Source organism: Magnolia sinica, chromosome 9 (assembly GCF_029962835.1).
Source record: "Magnolia sinica isolate HGM2019 chromosome 9, MsV1, whole genome shotgun sequence".
Classification (NCBI taxonomy): Eukaryota; Viridiplantae; Streptophyta; class Magnoliopsida; order Magnoliales; family Magnoliaceae; genus Magnolia; species Magnolia sinica.
In genome coordinates, this window is record NC_080581.1 from 73,520,725 (window position 1) to 73,523,543 (window position 2,819).

At 51.0% G+C, this 2,819-nt stretch overlaps 1 protein-coding gene across 1 annotated transcript; it reads right to left on the minus strand.

Annotated features, from left to right (window-relative positions):
* Window positions 1–620: 620 nt before the first annotated feature.
* On the minus strand, window positions 621–2,331 carry LOC131255681 (UDP-glycosyltransferase 89B2-like). Its single transcript, XM_058256471.1, has one exon. It carries the CDS (start codon window positions 2,247–2,249, stop codon window positions 807–809), a length of 1,443 nt encoding a protein of 480 aa, XP_058112454.1. The 5' UTR covers window positions 2,250–2,331; the 3' UTR covers window positions 621–806.
* Window positions 2,332–2,819: the final 488 nt, after the last annotated feature.

A 2,819-nucleotide genomic window follows, 5' to 3' on the forward strand; every position in this document is an offset into this window, starting at 1 on the left:
CGATCCGATCCGACTCGGGAGCAACTCAATCCAACTCAGTATTTCTGACTGGGTCGGACTCGGTTCGGATCAGTCCAGCCCAAACATGGACTCGGATCGAGTCAAGCACGTTGGACTTGGTACTGAGTTGGATCAAGTTCCGGGCAGGCCTTTTTCAAAATCGGATTGAATCAGGTTCGGCCTAACTGGGTCCGACTCGACTGGATGCCCACTTCTGGCTGGAGGCATAAGCAATTCTTTTTCCACAGCCGCCTAACATGTTTGCATTATTTAGTCATGCTCTGACGGAACATCATCTTTAACAGCTGCATACAATCCAATGGGAGCATCCTTTCCCTAATCAATGGGCGCATATAGTCCAATCGAAGCATCCTTTACGTCAATGAACGGCTCATAGACTGACTAAAAACATAGCTGTAACCCATCTCATTGTTTTACGTTTCTCTATCATCAAATATATCAGAAGGGGAGTTACAAGAAACGGTATGCAAAAGGCACTCAGAAATTGCATAGCTTAATCTGACTCGGGGACACCTGTTTGTTAAATAGCACAAGACCATTGAATATTTTTCATCTTTAGCCGTCCAATATTTTTCCACTAATCCAACACTTCGATAATCAACTAAACATAACTTTCAGCTAATGATATATCAAAACAAAGAACCATAATTTGTACTGTTTAATTAGATTATTCATGTTACAAATAGAAATTTTTTTAGTGCCCGTGTATCATCTATCAACCTCAGCCAGAGCATGGAAAAAAACAGGTGGAGTACAGTATCTTACTGCTGATAGATACGCATTTTCTAAATCCTCTTCTCGTCATTGGTCCTTACACCGACTTCGCGGAGCTCCGTAGCCAACGCATCCAAGTCCTGGTAAGAACTCCCGCCTTCTCTGACCGCACCCCCCGCTGCCCGGCTCAGCTCCTTGGCTCGGGCCCGTTGAGGCCAGGTCCAACTCACGGACTCAGCCACGGCCCGAGCCAACTCGACCGAGTCAGGAACTGACTCAGCGCCTCCGCAGACTCGCGTTGCGATGCCCAAATGGTCCTCAAGCAGGCCGGCGTTGAAGAACTGGTCAGCGCCCATGGGCCACGCCAGCATCGGCACGCCTGCGACGATTGCTTCCAGCACCGAGTTCCACCCGCAGTGAGACAGGAACGACCCGGTCGACCGGTGGCCCAGTATCGACACCTGTGGAGCCCACCCCCTGATCACGAGCCCCCGTCCAGCCACGCGCGCCTCGAACCCGGCAGGGATCACACCGTACTCCCCCGCCACGTGACCGCCCGTGGGCTCCTTGACGGACCACACAAACCGGGCCCCACTCGCATCCAAGCCGTCCGCCAGCGCCTCCATCTGGCGTCGAGTCAGCACGACCTGGCTGCCGAAACACACATAAATCACCGATCCGTCCGTACACTGGTCGAGCCAGCTCATCACCTCGCCAGCTGGCAGCGAGCTTGCTCCGCCACGTTCCGTGGGAGCCACATCGACCGAAGGCAACAGGGGCCCCACCGCCCACACGCGCGCGTGCCCCAGATCCCTCCGCAAGTGCTCCAGATACTCGCCTTCCAATTCACTGAGCGAGTTGAAAACGAATCCCCAACTCACCAGATTCGCACGCATCCCCTCTTTTATGAATTCCGAAACTGGGTCTCCCTCCTTGTAACTCCTATACAGGGATGACAGATGTTTCCAGGGGTATTTCGGGGAATTAGGGATGTGAGGGAAGGATAAAGAGGCGTCCACGTCAGCGGGGTCTGGTAACTTGGGCATGGTGCGCCAGAGGGAGTTAACGACCGCGAGCGTGAGGGCGCCAGACGGCGAGAAGACGACGCGTGGGATTCCGATCTGGCAGGCGAGGCGGTGGGTCCACCCAAGGAAGAAATCCGAGATGATGGCGGTGGGTGGAGAAGGGTGGGATTGGAACCATTGGAGGATAGGATCGTAGAGTGCGCCCAGGGCGTGTATCATAGAGGTGAAGGCATTTTTGGAAGGGAGGTCCTTGGTGTTCTCTACGCCGGGGGGTATGGAGGGGTATTTTGGGAAAGGGAGGACTAAAGTTTGGATGGAGGGGCATTGGGAGAGGAGTGGATTGAGGATGGGGAGATTCTTGGGAGTGACGAGAATTGTGATGGACAGACCACGGACGGTTAGATGATGGGTTAGGTCGAGGAGGGGTATCATGTGCCCCTGCGCAGGGAAAGGGAATACCAGGATATGTGCGCCGCTGGGGTTCGTCATCTCCCTTCGTTTCTTCTCTCGAGCTCCGGAAGATGAAGAAAAAAAGGAGTTCGTTTCGTCTCCGTCACGGCTGAATATGAAGTACGCGGCACATCTTTCTGCGGGCTCCACCATGATATTTAGTCAAGTTACTTAGAACCAGACATTCTCTCTTTACCACTGTTGCACGCGGAATGCTCTATGGGCTCCGACATGATATATGTGTTTTATCCACGCCGTTCATCTATTTTTCTAGATTAATTTAGAGTGTGAGCCCAAAATTAAGGTAGATCTAAATTTCAAGTGGACCACATCACAGGAAAGAGTGTTGATTGAATGGCCACCATTAAAAGCTTCTTTGGGCCACAAAAGTTGTAGATCAAGCTGATTTTTTTTCCCTTCATTCGGGTCTGTATGACCTAATCAGCAGGTTGACGTCAAATAAACATTACAGCTGGCCATGGGATGTTTTTAACGGTGGACATTCAATCACCGTTATTTTATTATTATTGTTGTTTTTGTTTTTGGATCAAGCATTAAAATGATCTGGAAAATGGATGAACCGGTAAAACACATACATCATTGTAAAGC